Source organism: Pavona decussata, unplaced genomic scaffold (genome assembly GCF_977016875.1).
Source record: "Pavona decussata unplaced genomic scaffold, jaPavDecu1.1 SCAFFOLD_202, whole genome shotgun sequence".
Taxonomy (NCBI): domain Eukaryota; kingdom Metazoa; phylum Cnidaria; class Anthozoa; order Scleractinia; family Agariciidae; genus Pavona; species Pavona decussata.
Window position 1 is genome coordinate 1,257,564 of NW_028145610.1, and position 17,742 is coordinate 1,275,305.

Genomic DNA, 17,742 nt, shown 5'->3' on the forward strand with positions numbered 1-17,742 from the left:
GCATATTGCACCCCTTTCTTGATAGCAATGAGCTCCGCTAATCGACTATGGTATCTCAAGCATTCATTGCCCATTCCGCCAGTCGTAGTGAAGACCAAAGGTGTAAATGTTCCATGCTCAATGTCGAGAACTCTCCTTGAGTATAATAATAATAATAATAATAATAAGGCGGTGCTAGAGCCTCATAAGGCTCCGCACGATACGATTCGAAATAATTTTCTCGCGCGTAACAGATTTAAAAGGAAAGAAAATGTGGTGATTGAAATTGGCAGGGCAAGCCCATATCAAACAGTTTCAAGGGGATTCCCGAGGGTATGCACAACAGTCTTAGTGTATATGGTTGTATAATAAAGCAACGGATACAAAGTGTTTTGTGGAGTACACAGATTTAATTTTTAATAAAATTGTCTGACACACACACAATCGGTAACAAGTTGTGCAAGGAATATCAGTATCTCTCACTGTTGCTTGAACAACACTACTCACATTTCTTGATCGTTTATATAAACTACCGGTTACCATGGTTACCATGCACTACAAATTTAACTCTTCACTACAACAGCCATATTTAGTTCACAAATCGTTTCTACAAACTCCAAAGACTCAGCTCCACGAAGATGGATCAAACGATGAGGGCACCTACTTATAATCCAACGTGGTTCAGTTCACGGTGCAGTTGGCACAGCACACAGAGGGGGCAGCACTGCGTTGCACAATAATCATTGCACAAGGTACCCTGAAAAAATAATTGGTTGAAGTAAGAGATGTGGCGCCTGTTTCTCCGTCTTAAGTCCAGATAACTTAACGCGAACGAAAACTAAAATACGTGCCCAATTTTCTCAAACAGAGATTTAATATTCGATGTTGATTTTAAAAGCTAACTAACTTTTAAAATGTTTATAAGTCTTTCCAAAATTCATTGATAACTCAAGAGAAAAAATAAAGGAAATCACTATCCCTGTCATGAAGGAGGTTTGGAAAAGTATTTTTTTTTTGTGTGTAAACTTTTGCTTTGAATTTATCCAAGAAATATTAATGGTTTGAGAAGATATATCAAACACTGGAAAGAGAATTTGAGTTTATTGACAGATACTGGGTTAACTCAAGCTAAAACATGACTAAAAGCCAACAAAAAATCCCTGAAAATCTCACAGACATGCTTGCGTTAGTTTTCGGCTGCGCAATATAAAAAAATGCTTAGTGTTACAATCACTCTCCGCTTGTTTACATCCTTGCGAATTGAGCTAGTTACCAAAATTGGCTAATAGACTTAAATTAAAGAGTTCACGGTTTTCCAGTAATTTTTTGATTGACTGACTAATTGATCGATCGATCAAGTGATTCATTGATCGATTGATAGATTGATTGATTGATTGATTAATGGTTGATTAATTGGTTGATTGATTGATTGATTGATTGATTGATTGACTGACTGATCAACTAAAGGATTGATTGATTGATTGATTGATTGATTGATCGATCGATCGATCGATCGATCGATCGATTGATTGGTTGGTTGGTTGGTTGGTTGATTGATTGATTGATTCAGTTTGCAGTGTTAAAGAAATGTACCTTACTCTTACCAATTTTCGCGATTTTTTGGGAAAAAATGTAATATTAGCGAGAAAAAGACTGTGCGAAATTAACAAAACAATAAGAACTTTAAATGTTTCAAGTTAGTAAGTTAGCGGGGCCTTGTGGTGAATTTTTCTGAATTAAAACTGTCACTATCTATCTGTCCTGGAAAAAATCTTTCCGGTCTTGTTTAGGACTAGCACGCTTCCCTCTATTCACTATTTTCTTCAGTTTGTAATTCGGCCAAAAACCTCTTTAGTATCGTCATCAAAGTTTCCATTTGTAGGCTCCTTGTAGTTATATTGAACCAGACCTTTCTAACTTTCCAGCATTTCCTTATTCTTTGTGACAAGTGCCCTCACCTCAGGGTCTAAAGGCCCGTTTAAACGTTTTCAACATTTGACCCACATTTGTTCAACAAAAGTTGAACGGATGTTGGGCAAATGTTGGATGAGCGAAGTGTTCAAACGGTTTCAACGCCATTCAACATTTTCAAAAACAAAAGAAATGTTGAAGCGATGTTGAATGAAAGTTTAAACAGATTTAAATTTGATTCAACACACCCTCAGCAAGCTTTCAGCATTTTTTTTTTGCACTTTCAACAATGTTGAACGACCTGTTCAAACGCCCCGACATTTGGTTCAACAAAGTGTTGAACGCACGTTGAAGCGATTGTTGAAACCGTTTGAACGGGCCTTAAGAAAACAAAACACTGACAAAATCGCGAAATTTAGTGGCGAAAATTGACACTCGCAAAATTTGGCTCCCGAAGGTAGTAAGAAATTAGTAAGAATAAGGTAGCAAGGAGGGCCTTACCGCCTTAGCCTCAAGCAACGGAACACATTCGCTTATCAGTAAGGACCAAAATTCCCGATACAGTAAGTTGAGAGCGTTTGGAGATTAAACAAGATTTTACCTGGATATTCTGCTGGACCCTTAGCTTCACTCTCAGTCCAGTCAATGCTCCCGGACAACAGCAAGGAAACAGGCAGCCTTCACCCATCCTAGAGGAAACATCACACAGCAAAAAGCAAGGGCAGAAGTACCCCATACAGCCTGCAATTAAGAAAACAAAGAAACTTCTTAAAAACTGCTGAGAAGTGTGAACATTCAATTGAACGTTGTTTAGCAATACTTTTACGGTGAGGTTGATAAATTGGCTTTTAAATATCTCGAAGAATGGACTCACTGAGTTTTTTTTTTTTTTTTTCAATTTAATTTACGCCGTCAAAAATTTAAAAACGTTGTGGTAATTAGGTCTTTCTTGTTTGCGAGCACAATAGAGGTGCAAATAGCTGGCTATCATTCAGGGTTTCGTTTTGGTCGCGCTTGAGAAATCATTTACGATCGCGAGAAACCGGTAAAACAAAATAGAGACCCGTTCCTCGTAAGTGCCGATAGAGAAAATCGGTATCATTAGCAAAATGATCCTCCAAAGATTTAATTTTCATCATTGACTTTGAGGCTAAATTTCTTGGTTACAAATTAAAACAAATCGATACAGTGGATTTCATAAAAATACTTATCTACACTGGTAAATTATCTGGACTTTCGCAAAACGGACTCATCTTCGATTGTCTCAGCGAAATTTAAAATTTCAGTCTCGTTGCCAGTCTTCCTCAACGAGCCGAAAGTGACGTTACAATGACCACCACTGAGCCATCCAACCTCGTTCCCAGGCCGAGGGCCCTCTCTCTTGAGGGAGGAAGAGAGAGGACCCATCCCTCGTTACAACTCGCATGTACTGATGCTTGGAAATGAGATTGGTTAACGGTTACTCACAGGAATAGCAGTCTTCAAAACAGCCGCACAGTCCGCTACTCCAGTCACGCTGTCCTTGCTGTAGAATCAGCGGTTGAGGTTGGTTCACAACAACAGTTGTATTGGTGGTTTGGAAAGTTGTTGGTTGGGGCTGAGGGTACCCTGGATGGGGCTGAGGGTACCCTGCCTGGGGAGGAGGATAGCCTGGCTGTGCTTGGTACCCTGGCTGTGGGGCTCCGTAGGGTGGTGGCCCTGCTGCACCTGGCTCTTCTTCCATTGTGCTGTATCCTACAGGTTTACTATCCATTTTAGAACGATTTCTTAAATTTGAACAAAACAATGAAATTGTTAACGTTCAGTTTGTCCTTGTAGTGGGGGATACAAAGCAAACATAGTGTTACATTTCTCCAAGAAAAAGTACTCAAAACCCTAAACGCAAACATTCTTCCGATAAGAAGCCTTTACGAGTATTAACGCCCATGTACTGCTGGAGTTGTCTGGTTTAACCTGTTATCTTAGTACATAGTGTTTCACGGTGTTTGAAGTAGAATGCCATCAAAATGGTCCTAAAGTCCATTGAAAGAATATAAGGTACAGTGACACTCGAGCAGAAGGTGAACTGCTGCGAACATGCTCTAGTATGATCCATGTCGTTTGTGTCATCATGTCGTTTTTAGGGGACTCGTATTACCTCCTCCCTCTCCTCCCCGAGTCCCCTAAAAAGACTGCGTGGGAGGCTATACTCGATCATGATCAAACAAATCGGATACCCGAGCGTCTGGTTACATACAGCATTGCATTCCACTCAGTCCTATAATACCATAATAAATTGGAAAGATTCAATCTCGGGAAGTACCGCGCTCTGTCATTTTTGCGAAATTAGTTACCCGCAAACGTTTGTGCGTATCGAGAAGCTATTCAGTTTGGAACCTAAAAGTGGTGGTCGGGACCCACGCACACGACGGAGCGGGGTAGGGGATACAGGATACGGGACGGTGGTTCTGACACGACCAAAGTTAACGATGGTGCAAGGTTGGGAACATCATACAGGGCTTCTAGCTTATATTTGAGCGACTGACGTTCAGTTCACATGCCGGATTTCTCATTCGTTTAACCAAGTAGCACACAGCGCATTGGCAGTGAGTTTTTTCCTGACATTTCACTTTGGCGAGGGCTAAATTTCAAGGTTCGGCACAGCTTTCGTGCAATACACTATCACAGCTAAAATGTTAGCAAGCTGAAATGCGTTAGACCCAGGGTGAGCGCAAGAAATAATCACACTCAGCTAAGCGTAAATGAAATCTAAAATATGTAAAATTTCGCCACTGAGTAATGTAAACTCTTCAGTTGTCAATACTATAATCCTAACAAATTATCACATGAAAACATTGAACTTTTAATATGGAATTCCCTTTGATTGAATTTCTCCGATACTCGTATTCCTGGCGAACACAACGAAAACCAATATATATACAGTCATATGAAAAATGCAAAATACTGGGAATAATTTGTTTGAAATGATCGGCAGCTCGGTATGACTCATGAATAAGCAATGCGGAACCTTAACTCGCAAAGCAATAGGCGAGAATAATATTCAATAAATTTCCTTTCTAATTTGTTTCGAATATAAGCCCGGAATGGATACCGATCGCTGCACTCCTATCTACGTAGTTATGTGAAAAGGAGTCATTAAAGTGTGGATACCTACACGGGAGTTCACAAGCTTTTCATATTTTGTTCGGCCAAAAGCAACATGTACAAGGTAAACAGATAGCTTGCGCATCTGTTTGATATGCAAACTAACCAATATTCGATCTCGAGGGTGTACGTGAGCTGCAGATGGATCGTTGTGTACGATATAAATCGTTCTTAAATCGACTGTCTTTATATTCCACGTTGAAAAGGTGATCATATGAAACCTAACACCTCAACATGAGGAATGAAACCACAGAAGTTGCAAATAACATTCCGTGCAATCGTGGAGGTCATGATAGTTTTGGCAACGCCGCCTTCTAGTTCTCGAAAAGACTTCAGCAGCTGCGTGTATGTTCGTTTTCGAGAAATCCTGAATACAAGGTTCGATTGAGATCGTGTTGAAACAGGATTTATACCTTAAAATTTAGAGAACATGTTCGTCATTGCCGCTAAATTAATTGGAAGAGTAAGGGTCTCTTTTATCACTAAAATAAACATCACGAGAAACGTTGCACTTCGCAGAAACGATGCGAATTTACCTAACTGTAAGAGCGGACTGGATTACCCACAAATAAGAAATGAAAAAGGACTACAATACCTGAATCTTTCTCTTTCAGTCAGTTGGATCGATCACGAACGTCGCCGTGGCTCAAGCACAGAGGACAATTGACAACCTTCGAGATTCCTGTCACGTGGTATGGTCACGCGATCACCCGGACAGGAGGATGTCTGGCAGTTCCGCAAAGGATGTTTTTGGCTGGTGCCCAACTCGGCATTTTACAGTTGTGCGGGCGCGTATGGTTCTGGTCTGGCTGATATTAAAGCAGCTGGGAGGGTGGGTAATATACTCAACTCTGGGAAAAAAAATATCAAACAGAATCCTCGTTAACCCCCCTCCCCCCTCCCCCAAAGAAGGTAGAAATTTTACCCGCGTACGTGCTATGCCCGTTTGTCCCTCTTCTCCTTGAATGCGGACATTTGGACTCCCCTTCACACCCATTTCAGGGTTTGTTTATGCATATGTTATGTTTTCTTCTTCAACCGAACACTAACCTTGGACGATGAGAAGTCCAAAGACTACTGCAAAGCTGACACAACGTAATATATTTTAAAACAATATTTCGGCTGGCCAAACCAGCCTTCTTCAGGTTTAGATGTTACTAAATTATATAAATGAAATTACAATATTATATTATGGAGGATATTGCAATACATGGGAGCGGCAGAAATGACGTTTACAAGGTGGTACCAAAGGATGAGGAAATAAGTAAAATAAAATAAAAAAATTACAATTCATCACGTCTATTCAACCTAACCTTGGGCTCTTTCCAAGCGAAAGCATGTCCCCAAATAATTGGGCGTGATATGCTTACAGTTAGTAAAAGCCATTTGGTCCAATAAAACCAGACAGGCAATCCAACTAGGTTACGCAAATCGTATAATATATTTCAATAAATTATTACGCGGGATGCCCTGAGGGGGCATACCGTGTCTAAAAACGGGTCGATTTCTTTTTTTTTTTTTTTTTCTTCCTCGTATCCACAAATCGGTACATTAATTTATTATGCGGGATGCCCTGAGGGGGCATACCGTGTCTAAAAACGGGACGATTTCTTTTTACGCGGGATGCCCTGAGGGGGCATACCGTGTCTAAAAACGGGACGATTTCTTTTTACGCGGGATGCCCTGAGGGGGCATACCGTGTCTAAAAACGGGACGATTTCTTTTTCCTCGTAGCCACAAATCTGTATATTAATTTATTCATTAAACTCTCCCCTCTCCTACTCGGGATGTATTGTTCTGATTGTCTTCAACAAAAGCAGGCCAATCAAAATCCAGTCTTGTCGCTTATATTGCGAGGGAGGGGACCCACTCAGCCCTACCTGTGTGACGTCAACGCATCATTTGATATATTTATCAAAAACGGATTAAATTTGTGGCGCGATATTGTTAACATGTTGTGGACTCAAGTGTGCCGTTTTCAAACGGAAATTTCACCATTTTGAAGCGGTGAATCGAAAGAATAACTTCTAAGAAGCACTCAACATCTAAAACGGTGGAAATTGGAGCGTTCCTCGCGAAGGAATCGTGCTTTCTTTGACAGTCTTAGACCACGATTGCAGACAGAAAAGAGGTCATTGAGAAGCTTACGTTATCGCAATGGAATTCCCGCAATTTCCCTTGAAACCCTGAGTAGCGTAACACAAGGGAACCAACGTAACGCGATCTTCGTGACTCAAACTATTCCATTAGAAAGGATTGTTTTATAAATCTGCGAAACATACAGTTGGAATAAATGAATCAGCCCCAGCATCACGCGTAATGCCAGTATAGCAGGCATCTTGTTCCTCATAGCCACAAATCTGTATATTAATTTATTCATTAAACTCTCCCCTCTCCTACTCGGGATGTATTGTTCTGATTGTCTTCAACAAAAGCAGGCCAATCAAAATCCAGTCTTGTCGCTTATATTGCGAGGGAGGGGACCCACTCAGCCCTACCTGTGTGACGTCAACGAATCATTTGATATATTTATCAAAAACGGATTAAATTTGTGGCGCGATATTGTTAACATGTTGTGGACTCAAGTGTGCCGTTTTCAAACGGAAATTTCACCATTTTGAAGCGGTGAATCGAAAGAATAACTTCTAAGAAGCACTCAACATCTAAAACGGTGGAAATTGGTGAGTTCCTGGCGAAGGAATCGTGCTTTGTTAGACCACGACGCGAGACAGAAAAGAGGTCATTGAGAAGCTTACGTTATCGCAATGGAATTCCCGCAATTCCTGAGTAGCGTAACACAAGGGAACCAACGTAACGCGACCTTCGTGACTCAAACTATTCCATTAGAAAGGATTGTTTTATAAATCTGCGAAACATACAGTTGGAATAAATGAATCAGCCCCAGCATCACGCGTAATGCCAGTATAGCAGGCATCTTGTTCCTCGTAGCCACAAATCTGTATATTAATTTATTCATTAAACTCTCCCCTCTCCTACTCGGGATGTATTGTTCTGATTGTCTTCAACAAAAGCAGGCCAATCAAAATCCAGTCTTGTCGCTTATATTGCGAGGGAGGGGACCCACTCAGCCCTACCTGTGTGACGTCAACGCATCATTTGATATATTTATCAAAAACGGATTAAATTTGTGGCGCGATATTGTTAACATGTTGTGGACTCAAGTGTGCCGTTTTCAAACGGAAATTTCACCATTTTGAAGCGGTGAATCGAAAGAATAACTTCTAAGAAGCACTCGACATCTAAAACGGTGGAAATTGGAGAGTTCCTGGCGAAGGAATCGTGCTTTCTTTGACAGTCTTAGACGATGATTGCAGACAGACAAGATGCCTGCTATGCTGGCATTACGCGTGATGCTAAGGCTGATTCATTTATTCCAACTGTATGCTTCGCCGATTGATAAAACAATCCTTCCTAATGTAATAGTCTGAGTCACGACGATCGCGTTACGTTGTTTCCTTTGTGTTACGCGACTCAGACTATCACCGGAAATTTTAGCCTTCCACGCAGACCTTCTAAGGGCAGGAACGCGTGACGAACCCCTAAGATAAAGAACGTCTGCGTGGGAGGCTACGGAAATTTGTGAAATTCCATTGCGATAACGTAAGCTTCTCAATGACCTCTTTTCTGTCTGCAATCGCGTCGTGGTGTAAGACTGTCAAACAAAGAACGATTCCTTCGCTAAGAACTCACCAATTTCCACCGTTTTACGTGTCGGATGCTTCTTAGAAGTTATTCTTTCGATTTACCGCTTCAAAATGGTGAAATTTCCGTTTGAAAACGGCACACTTGAGTCCACAACATGTTAAAACAATATGAAACGACAATTTAATCCGTCTTTAATAAATATATCAAATGATGCATTGACGTCACACAGGTAGGGGTGAGTGGGTCCCCTCCCTCGCGATATAAGCGACAAGAATGGATTTTGATTGGCCTGCTGTTGTTGAAGACAATCAGAACAATACATCCCGAGTAGGAGAGGGGAGAGTTTAATGAATAAACAAGATGCCTGCTACACTGGCATTACGTGTGATGCTGGGGCTGATTCATTTATTCCAACTGTATGCTTTGCCGATTGATAAGACTATCCTTGCTAGTGGAATAGTTTAAGTCACGACGATCGCGTTACGTTGTTTCCTTTGTGTTACGCGACTCAGAGTATCACCGGAAATTTTAGCCTCCCACGCAGACGTTCTTAGGGCAGGAACGCGTGACGAACCCCCAAGAACGTCTGCGTGGGAGGCTACGGAAAATTTGTGAAATTCCATTACGATAACGTAAGCTTCTCAATGACCTCTTTTCAGTCTCGCGTCGTGGTCTAAGACTGTCAAACAAAGCACGATTCCTTCGCCATGAACTCACCAATTTCCACCGTTTTACGTGTCGGGTGCTTCTTAGAAGTTATTCTTTCGATTTACCGCTTCAAAATGGTGAAATTTCCGTTTGAAAACGGCACACTTGAGTTCACAACATGTTAAAACAATATGAAACGACAATTTAATCCGTCTTTAATAAATATATCAAATGATGCATTGACGTCACACAGGTAGGGGTGAGTGGGTCCCCTCCCTCACGATATAACGACAAGAATGGATTTTGATTGGCCTGCTGTCGTTGAAGACAATCAGAACAATACATCCCGAGTAGGAGAGGGGAGAGTTTAATGAATAAACAAGATGCCTGCTACACTGGCATTACGCGTGATGCTGGGGCTGATTCATTTATTCCAACTGTATGCTTTGCCGATTGATAAGACTATCCTTGCTAGCGGAATAGTTTAAGTCACGACGATCGCGTTACGTTGTTTCCCTTGTGATACGCGACTCAGACTATCACCGGAAATTTTAGCCTCCCACGCAGACGTTCTTAGGGCAGGAACGCGTGACGAGGCTACGGAAAATTTGAGAAATTCCATTACGATAACGTAAGCTTCTCAATGACCTCTTTTCAGTCTCGCGTCGTGGTCTAAGACTGTCAAACAAAGAACGATTCCTTCGCCAGGAACTCACCAATTTCCACCGTTTTACGTGTCGGGTGCTTCTTAGAAGTTATTCTTTCGATTTACCGCTTCAAAATGGTGAAATTTCCGTTTGAAAACGGCACACTTGAGCCCAGAACATGTTTAAACAATATGGCGCGACTATTTAATCTGTCATTAATAAATATATCAAATGATGCATTGACGTCACACAGGTAGGGGTGAGTGGGTCCCCTCCCTCACGATATAAGCGACAAGAATGGATTTTGATTGGCCTGCCTTTGTTGAAGACAATCAGAACAATACATCCCGAGTAGGAGAGGGGAGAGTTTAATGAATAAACAAGATGCCTGCTATACTGGCATTACGCGAGATGCTGGGGCTGATTCATTTATTCCAACTGTATGCTTCGCCGATTGATAAAACTATCCTCGCTAATGGAATAGTTTGAGTCACGACGATCGCGTTACGTTGTTTTCCGTGTGTTGCGCGACTCAGGCTATCAGCGGAAATTTGTCAAATTCCATTACGATAACGTAAGCTTCTCAATGACCCCTTTTCAGTCTCGCGTCGTGGTCTAAGACTGTCAAACAAAGTACGATTCCTTCACTAAGAACTCACCAATTGCCACCGTTTTACGTGTCGGGTGCTTCTTAGAAGTTATTCTTTCGATTTGCCGCTTCAAAATGGTGAAATTTCCCTTTGAAAACGGCACACTTGAGTCCAGAACATGTTAAAACAATATGGCGCGACTTAATCCGTCTTTAATAAATATATCAAATGATGCATTGACGTCACACAGGTAGGGGTGAGTGGGTCCCCTCCCTCGCAATATAAGCGACAAGAATGGATTTTGATTGGCCTGCTGTTGTTGAAGACAATCAAAACAATACATCCCGAGTAGGAGAGGGGAGAGTTTAATGAATAAATTAATGTACCGATTTGTGTATACGACGAAGAAAAAAAAAAAGAAATCGACCCGTTTTTAGACACGGTATGCCCCCTCAGGGCATCCCGCGTAATTAATGTACCGATTTGTAGCTACTACGAAGAAAAAAAAAAAAGAAATCGACCCGTTTTAAGACACGGTATGCCCCCTCGGGGCATCCCGCGTAATTAATGTACCGATTTGTAGCTACGACGAAGAAAAAGAAATCGTCCCGTTTTAAGACACGGTATGCCCCCTCAGGGCATCCCGCGTAAAAAGAGGCCATTGAGAAGCTTACGTTATCGCAATGGAATTCCCGCAATTTCCCTTGAAACCCTGAGCACAAGGGAAACAACGTAACGCGATCGTCGTGACTCAAACTATTCCATTAGCAAGGATTGTTTTATAAATCTGCGAAACATACTGTTGGAATAAATGAATCAGCCGCAGCATCACGCGTAATGCCAGTATAGCAGGCATCTTGTTCATTAAACTCTCCCTTCTCCTACTCGGGATGTATTGTTCTGATTGTCTTCAACAACAGCAGGCCAATCAAAATCCATTCTTGTCGCTTATATCGCGACGGAGGGGACCCACTCACCCTTACCTGTGTGACGTCAACGCATCATTTGATTTCTTAATTAAAAGTGCATTAAATTGTCGCGCCATATTGTTTATAACATGTTCTGGACTCAAGTGTGCCGTTTTCAAACGGAAATTTCACCATTTTGAAGCGGCAAATTGAAAGAATAACTTCTAAGAAGCACCCGACACGTAAAACGGTGGAAATTGGTGAGTTCTTAGCGAAGGAATCGTGCTTTGTTTGACAGTCTTAGACCACGACGCGAGACTGAAAAGAGGTCATTGAGAAGCTTACGTTATCGTAATGGAATTCCACACATTTCCGGTGAAAGTCTGAGTCGCGTAACACAAGGTAAACGCGATCGTCGTGACTCAAACTATTCCATTAGCAAGGATAGTTTTATCAATCGGCAAAGCATACAGTTGGAATAAATGAATCAGCCCCAGCATCACGCGTAATGCCAGTATAGCAGGCATCTTGTTAGACACGGTATGCCCCCTCAGGGCATCCCGCGTAATTAGACATATACCGGTATGCCGTTAGAATAAAAAAAGTCACCATCCACGTTCGATGTCTTGGTGTCTAAACAAAGTCTCCCAAATGACATTATAGCAAAAATCTGGTTAGCAGTGAGGAAAAAAAAAACCTGACGGGTCTGAAAAAATCAGATTTGCATTGAAGTTGAGTCACGGGACTTACGATACCAGTTCAAATAAATGATCATCTTATATTTTAGACATCGACTTTCTTTTTCTAGCTGTTAACAGAGAACATCGAAATTCTCACGTTACTAGCTGGATCACTAGCTGCGGGTTGGTGAGTTTTGCTTTGCTATTATTTCATTATCTTAACAAAGTTGTTGTTATTGTTGTGGTTCTTTACAACACGCTGAGGAATATGACATCCCATATCAAACATTGAACGTACGGTCTACCTGTCTCTAGCTTGAATATGCTTTTCTCAACCTCAGTTTTGCGAACTAAACTTCTCTGTATGTATTATTGTTCTGGTGACTATAAATCTTAAATTTGTATATTTGTGTGAGAGTTTAAATTTACATCTCAAGCCCATGAAGAGAAAACAAAGAAAATTGCAACCGTGAAAGTGTCTCACCCGGTAGTTTCCAAACACCTTGAAGTTGTTAAAAAAAACACTCGGTTATGCCTGGTTTTTTCAAGCCACTTCACGGCGATGGAAATCGGATGAAGCACTCTGTTCTGCAAGTCTGAAATATTACTTGAAAACTTGGCCAGCTGTATTAAATTTCGTTGTGTGCTTTATGTAACTGATCCATTTTTAACCACCCACCACTTACACACCTGGCTGGGCGCGAGGCTTTTTGGGTTCGTCAGCTACTGTCGGCGGATTCTTGCGGCAGCAGCAATGGTTGGTTGGAAGTGTGCATCCACTGTCGTACTGAGAGCATCGTTCCCAGTTTGGTGGACAGGGATCGTAGATACATGTACAGGTGCCGAGGAGCCAGTCACATTTACCGGCAGCTGAAAAACATAGCATCAAAATAAAAAGGTTATCTATTTCCTTCCCATTGTTCTTGGTTGGCCAGTGTAAATCACTTTGTAGTTGAAATTGTGTGACCCCTTCGAAGTGCTTTCCAATGTAGTGTGGCAACTACAATCCTGGACAAAAATCTTGGGACGATTTTAAAACACATCACATTGAATGCTGTCTCCCCCTCCTTCCACGCGATGCTGGTTTCTCACAGTGTCTACAATCTTCGTGACTCCAGTGACTATCAACATTGGTTGGGGAAGGGGAGGGGTTCTAAATGATTCTCCCTAAAGCAGTTCTAACAAGTGACTGTTAATATGGATCCAGTTTACAAATGCGTACTTCGCGCGTTATTTTGTCGCTTGTCCCAACTAATGTTGCGCAGGACTATAGTTTGTGGCCAGGCTATGGCTGATAGCTGCTATCCAGTGCTTTCTTTCTCCTTGTTAGTAGTGTTCTTGTCAGCCTGCTCTCGCGCACACTGAATAAGCCTGACTAGAATGTTATTTCTCCCTACAATATCGCCACCTAACTTGGCATATAAGTCATGAGAATAAACGGACTGACCATCCAAGATAAATAAACAAATTGTCCCAACTGGCATTATAGCAAACATCTGGATTACAGTGAAGAGATCATGCGTGTTGATATTGGGGCTCAGGGTAAATTCTTGTTTAAATCGCGTCCTTTTAGATTCAATATTTTTTCCGTTTTTTATGCACTCATCTAAAACGGCCCGTTAACAAAATGGCAATCAAACATTCAGGGTCAGTTATTAAAAGACAGTTTAGACGGTGTTTAACAAAACCACGTTCTAAGCCATTTCCAATTTTGCCAACAATCATATCTGAACATTGTTTACTGCCAACGGTAACAAGAAGGCTTGCATCAAAGACAAGAAAACTATTTATCTACTTAAAATAAATCAGATTTGGAGGCCCATTGATGTGTCTTAAGCCGGGACCTAAGTTAGACTCTGTTTAAATAACTGGCCCTCAGTGTTCACAGCCACATATCGCAAACATAACTCTGAAAACTGTACGGGTTCTCGATTTAATACACGACTTGGAAATATTCCAAGATGAATGAAATAAATAAGAATACTATAGACATCTCAGACGTATCATGATCTCAACTGTACAGACGCATCTTTAACCCTTTAAGCCCTAACAGTGATCAGCAGCAGCATCAAATTTCTCCTTGTAATATCAATGCTTATTCAACCCCAGAGGTCATGAGAATTTAGGATATAATCACCCAAGGTGAATTTTCGTGATATTTTAATAACTTCTCCAAAGGACTTTGATAAGAAAAGTATGGGAACAAAATAGGAGAATTTTATTCTTTGATATTAGAAGTTAAGTGCCAATGGTGACCTGCGTTTATAGTCTCCTCAAAATATCACTGCTTGATCAAACGTGTAATTCTTGAGAATGAGGGAGCTGATCGACAATATAAAATGTCTTGATGTGCTGTCAAATTCTCTCAAATAAGACCATATGAAATGTATGGAGCACAATGAGGTGAATATATATTTTGACATTTACCTTGCAGATGATGCAAAGCAATTCCCAAGACAAGCAGCACCAGATACACGCGAATCTTAAGGTCCATGGCTGAACTGCAACAGAAATAAAATTGGTGACGTTGCGTTACTGCTATCGATCAAGCTGAAAAGGAATACATAAGCTGTTCGAGCTCGGGGCAGTGTTGAGGTCACGTTTATAACGACTGTGGCAGATGATAAACTAGTCTCAAAATAAAATGAATCCCCCAACTTTTACCAGTGACAAAAATAGGATGGCATTCCAGAAGAGAGCAAAATGAAAAGCGATGAAGATCGAGAAGAGCAATTGTTATGAGACTGTACGATTAACACGACAATTGATCCAGCAATTTCTCAGAAAAAGGAGGGAGTGGTACTTCTAGGAATTTTGGGTTAGAGTATATTAGGAAGAAAGCTTAAATTTAATCTTATTAACTGAAAGATGTTCAAACCACTCTTTTAGATGAATTAATAAAAAAAAATACCCAGTTTCCAAGCAAAATGGAAAGGAAACTGTAGACTACCCCTCCAAGACTGAATGAAATGGCACCATCTGTTCACCGGCTATTTTGCATTGGGAATACCATCGACACCACCCACCCTCCCCCCCGGTCTTCCCCCCCCCCCCCGGTCTTCTCGGGAAAAGAGGAGGCGGGCCGGAAACGTGCACGGGAACGCAGTGGATGAATTTCCTTGATTCTCGGAAATATCTGCGTTTGCATTGTAGTCAGATCAAGCGTTCATCGGCGACCGAACTCAAATATTCTTCCTTAGTAAATTTGATCCGTAATTGAAGAAGACTGACTCAAAACGAAAGTATTCTGACTGACCCGCTCACCCCTTGAGCACACGTAAATGAAAAGAAAACAGCCTCGTGCTTAAATTTGGTAAGCAAGGAGATTCTTGGAAAGCTGTTGCCTTTCATTGGACAAGAAAACGACTAATTCTCGCTCCTGAGTTTGGTTTTACCATACGGCTCGGTGGGAATGAAACAAATAAACACATTCGCTCCGCGACCCAACCCGGAAATATAAATAGGACAGAGCTCATTCACACAAAAAAGAAACTGGGATGTGGCCCCTGGGAAGTTCCCGCACTCGACACTCGATCAAGGAAACAAATTGCCCCCTTTCGCTCGCTTCGAGTTTTCCAGAGCTCATGACTGGCTAGGAAAAATATGCTGACCTAAGCTCGAAAGAGAGAATTATGAAGCAATTCGGTCGAGAGGCTGTTAAAGAAAGAGATCTCGGAAAGCAAGGCTGTCCTCGATCATGAATGCAACTGAGAAGACCGATTGTCCTCGCTGGCACTGTTTGGACTCACGAGTGCCCTAACGGTAAGATAACAAACTTGTGTGGGCCAAAAATGATTTTAGCTCAACCCTCTTTCAGTAATTTTGGATGAAACAGTGCCCAGGCGACTAAATCACGGAATGGACCCTAGAACTGTTCTTGCTCTAGATAGATCAGCAATAATGGAATATCTCCCTTCTCAATTTCATCCGGCGGGCAACCATTACTTATTTCAACACAATTATACGGAAGTAACTAACGCAACTTACTTTAAGTCAACTCCTTGTATGCAGCAGGCAACAAAGGCTTGAAGACGAACACGCTGGAAGGTTGTAGCAACGAGCAGCTAGACGTCGTCCAACTGAGGGGTGGAACTTTCGGAGTTTCACTTTTATGAGTGACTGGTGACATCGCGTGTTGATCTCGTGACCGTTGCACAAAGCTTTTGTGTCTAAGTCACTTATTTGTCTCCCGGATTATTTTCCATTATTAGGTCGTGAGTGATCGCACAGTCATGTACCATTTCTAGGAAAGCTATCTCATCCTTCTCAAATGACTCGAAGATACCGGGGAGGTATGCCAAAGTTCATTTTTATGGGAGGGGTGGATTTTGAGATTAGCTTTCGAAACAATTGTACCGCCAGTGCACTCACCAATTCAACATCCATGACCTTCAGCATTCACTGCTGCAACCAAGCGTCAAAAATTCATTCCCTTTGTCAGTCTTACGCACCCGCCCAGCACGGTTCCCTGGTTTTATTTAACGCAACGACTCTCTTAGATGTGAGTTCTCTTTCTCTCTGGTGAAACCCATCCTCCTATTTTATTTTCTCCACCCCCAACCAACGTCATGCGCCACTTCTTCCCGGGAATTATCGGAACACTTTGTCCCGAACAAAGGCTTTTCTCGATCCAGTTAATACTTCGTACAATGGGGTGTAGTTGAGTCGACTAAATTCCAGTTTCGTGATCACAACCGCCTTTTTGCAATTTCTGCTAACTGGATTTAATTCAAACACTGATCTGACCTTTCGTTTCTCGAGAGCAGTTTAGTCTATTTTCTAAGCAGAGTAGTCATAACAAGATGCCTGCTATACTGGCATTACGCGTGATGCTGGGGCTGATTCATTTATTCCAACTGTATGCTTCGCTGATTGATAAAACTATCCTTGCTAATGGAATAGTTTGAGTCACGACTATCGCGTTACGTTGTTTCCCTTGGGTTACGCTACTCAGGGTTTCAAGGGAAATTGCGGGAATTCCATTGCGATAACGTAAGCTTCTCAATGACCTCTTTTCAGTCTCGCGTCGTGGTCTAAGACTGTCAAACAAAGCACAATTCCTTCGCCAGGAATTTACCAATTTCCACCGTTTTTAATGTCGGGTGCTTCTTAGAAGTTATTCTTTCGATTTGCCGCTTCAAAATGGTAAAATTTCCGTTTGAAAACGGCACACTTGAGTCCAGAAAATGTTAACAATATGGCGCCAAATTTAATCTGTTTTTAATAAAAAGATCAAATGATGCGTTGACGTCACACAGGTAGGGGTGGGTGGGTCCCCTCCCTCGCGATGTAAGCGACAAGAATGGATTTTGATTGGCCTGCTGTTGTTGAAGACAATCAGAACAATACATCCCGAGTAGGAGAGGGGAGAGTTTAATGAATAAATTAATGTACCGATTTCTAGCTACGACGAAGAAAAAAAAAAACAAGATGCCTGCTATACTGGCATTACGCGTGATGCTGGGGCTGATTCATTTATTCCAACTGTATGTTTCGCCGATTGATAAAACTATCCTTGCTAATGGAATAGTTTGAGTCACGACGATCACGTTACGTTGTTTCCCTTGTG

General features: G+C 41.6%; 2 protein-coding genes across 4 annotated transcripts; both read right to left on the reverse strand.

Moving 5' to 3' along the window:
• Window positions 1-369: 369 nt before the first annotated feature.
• On the reverse strand, window positions 370-5,765 carry LOC146461034 (placenta-specific gene 8 protein-like). Its single transcript, XM_085087244.1, has 4 exons — window positions 5,630-5,765; window positions 3,358-3,656; window positions 2,492-2,631; window positions 370-736 (listed from the first exon to the last, which is right to left on the reverse strand). The coding sequence occupies exons 2-4, from the start codon at window positions 3,641-3,643 to the stop codon at window positions 644-646; spliced, it is 519 nt and encodes a 172-aa protein (XP_084943370.1). The 5' UTR covers window positions 3,644-3,656; window positions 5,630-5,765; the 3' UTR covers window positions 370-643.
• Window positions 5,748-16,920, reverse strand: LOC146461035 (small cysteine-rich protein 2-like). Of its 3 annotated transcripts, none has more exons than XM_085087246.1 (4): window positions 16,161-16,920; window positions 14,601-14,723; window positions 12,864-13,043; window positions 5,748-5,885 (listed from the first exon to the last, which is right to left on the reverse strand). In XM_085087246.1, exons 2-4 carry the CDS (start codon window positions 14,665-14,667, stop codon window positions 5,809-5,811), a joined length of 324 nt encoding a protein of 107 aa, XP_084943372.1. In that variant the 5' UTR covers window positions 14,668-14,723; window positions 16,161-16,920; the 3' UTR covers window positions 5,748-5,808. The 3 variants fall into 3 exon arrangements, with proteins under 3 accessions (XP_084943372.1, XP_084943371.1, XP_084943373.1); XM_085087245.1 differs by having other exon boundaries at window positions 14,601-14,674; window positions 16,161-16,392; XM_085087247.1 differs by lacking the exon at window positions 5,748-5,885 and having other exon boundaries at window positions 12,128-13,043; window positions 14,601-14,674; window positions 16,161-16,372.
• Between the last annotated feature and the right edge of the window lie 822 nt (window positions 16,921-17,742).

Coding starts and splice junctions, on each gene's coding strand:
- LOC146461034 (XM_085087244.1), bottom strand. CDS start 3,643: ATGGATAGTAAACCTGTAGGATACAGCACAATGGAAGAAGAGCCAGGT. Junction 2,632..3,357: donor TTTTGAAGACTGCTATTCCT/GTGAGTAACCGT, acceptor TCTTAATTGCAG/GCTGTATGGGGTACTTCTGC. Junction 737..2,491: donor GGGTCCAGCAGAATATCCAG/GTAAAATCTTGT, acceptor TTATTTTTTCAG/GGTACCTTGTGCAATGATTA.
- LOC146461035 (XM_085087246.1), bottom strand. CDS start 14,667: ATGGACCTTAAGATTCGCGTGTATCTGGTGCTGCTTGTCTTGGGAATT. Junction 13,044..14,600: donor TGCTTTGCATCATCTGCAAG/GTAAATGTCAAA, acceptor TATGTTTTTCAG/CTGCCGGTAAATGTGACTGG. Junction 5,886..12,863: donor AAAGCCTCGCGCCCAGCCAG/GTGTGTAAGTGG, acceptor TTTTTTTCCCAG/AGTTGAGTATATTACCCACC.